Raw genomic sequence first — 1,879 nt, forward strand, 5'->3', positions numbered from 1 at the left:
TTTGAATATGTGTGGTATATAATGGAAATTTCAGCTGTTTTCATGGGGCACTGTTTCATCTAAAATCTGTGCAGCTATAGTTTCCCCAATGTTACAAATTTGGTAAGGCACACAATTTCTGATGACAAACAGAATAACATTTTTCCTTCTTTATTGAGATGAACTTAGCGTGTTTTTTTAACGTACAAGACACTAGGCACATTTATTCATAAAAGTAATGAAGAATGTGTATCTCTTGTATTTTGATTAAATATAGAACTCTTGACAATTGGACTCAAATTAAGACTAAAAATCTCTTAATATTTTTAAAACTTTAAGCATTATATCTGGTAAACTGCACACAGGAGTTCATATTTCCCAACATGAGTAGTTTTTCTTGCACCAGACATCACCAGTTAATGATTCATTAGCAATACTCGCTGGACACAAACAGACACAAACATGCATGAATATTGGTAATATAGACGTTTATTTTCTTTAACTGACAAGAACAGGTTCGCTTTCAAAACTTCTGACTGTCCTGTCGAGCAGTCAAGTCCATTCAGCGTCTAGTGGTACTGCTTTCTGAGGGCAGCGCCTACCACGGCCAGGAACTTCTGGAAAGCTGCCTGCACCTCAGGTGTGAAAGCAGCTCCCATTTGAGCGGCAACGACGATGGTAATGCAGTCAGCCAACAGCTGCGGGGAGAAGAGAATAAGGAACAAACATTAGACAATATTCTTCAACATCGGTGCCTTTAACAGACGAGGACTTCACAAAACAGAAAGAGATTTCACACTGGACTTACCCTGAAGTTGTCGGGATCCACATGCAGTTTCTCGGAGTGCAGCACACTCAGTTCAGCGTAGGCAGCCTTGATGTTGTCCATGTTCTTCACAGCTTTGTCCAGACCGTGGAGTACAACTAAGCCGTGAGCAGCGACCATGGGGTTTCCCATGATTGCGGCGGCGTTGTACAAGTTTCCAAACTTGGCGAAGTACCTCTGGGTCCAGGGGTACACCACAAGACATCTGAGGAATAAAAAGGCAACAGCTGAGTTTCACAGGCACGGAAGACATATTCCATATAAATAAATATCGACAGTTCTCAAAAAACTTTATGTACCTTGCCAAGGCGTTAAGTCCCACTGAAGGGTAATCAAGTTTGGAGAAGATGTCCTGGATGGTAGCGCGCTCGAAATCTGTCCACTCAACCATGTTGCCGATTTGGTTTGTACGTTCCTTGATGAGGAAGAACCCTGTAAACTAAGAGTCTCTGTGGGCAGCTTTTATGTTCATAAAACCACCCCTCCCAAACCCCACTGATTGGTCAACTGGTTCATGGGGTTGGCTCAGTCACGTCGATCCACATGAATTTCATCAGATATGGAACTTTGAAATATCGTCATTGAGCCCAGCGAAACGTGTAAATGTCTCTTTGAGTAACAATATAAAATTATATTGAAACGTATATTATGTACATTGTTGATTATTGTTGATTGTTATCTTGAAATCGTAATGGGGACATTCCAAACGTCTTTGCGCTGGGAAAACAATGTGGCTTAACACTAAATATATGAACTGTGTTACAGAGACATATATTTATGCTTATAAATATGCTTATGTTTCGTAATTATGTCTTCAATTACAATGTTAAAAAAGAACAGTTCAACCCTTAACAAAAGCTATTATTTGGCTAGTTTTTGTTGACGAGCGTTAATTTTTTACATTTATATTGTTAATTTAACATTAATAGTACACCAATAATGTACACTACATATCTTACAATTTTAAGTTAACAGGCCTTTTAAGTGTTTGGCAACAAGTGGTAACTATAGCACAATTTGGCTACATTCATAATAATCATCTCAGTTCATCCTCCCCAAAATTATGTCAAACTA

At 38.9% G+C, this 1,879-nt stretch overlaps 1 protein-coding gene across 1 annotated transcript; it reads right to left on the reverse strand.

The window, feature by feature from the left end:
- Positions 1-472: 472 nt before the first annotated feature.
- LOC136699131 (hemoglobin subunit beta-like) lies at positions 473-1,226 on the reverse strand. Its single transcript, XM_066673595.1, has 3 exons — positions 1,105-1,226; positions 788-1,010; positions 473-677 (listed from the first exon to the last, which is right to left on the reverse strand). Exons 1-3 carry the CDS (start codon positions 1,194-1,196, stop codon positions 549-551), a joined length of 444 nt encoding a protein of 147 aa, XP_066529692.1. The 5' UTR covers positions 1,197-1,226; the 3' UTR covers positions 473-548.
- Positions 1,227-1,879: the final 653 nt, after the last annotated feature.

This window comes from Hoplias malabaricus, chromosome 6 (assembly GCF_029633855.1).
Source record: "Hoplias malabaricus isolate fHopMal1 chromosome 6, fHopMal1.hap1, whole genome shotgun sequence".
Lineage (NCBI taxonomy): Eukaryota > Metazoa > Chordata > Actinopteri > Characiformes > Erythrinidae > Hoplias > Hoplias malabaricus.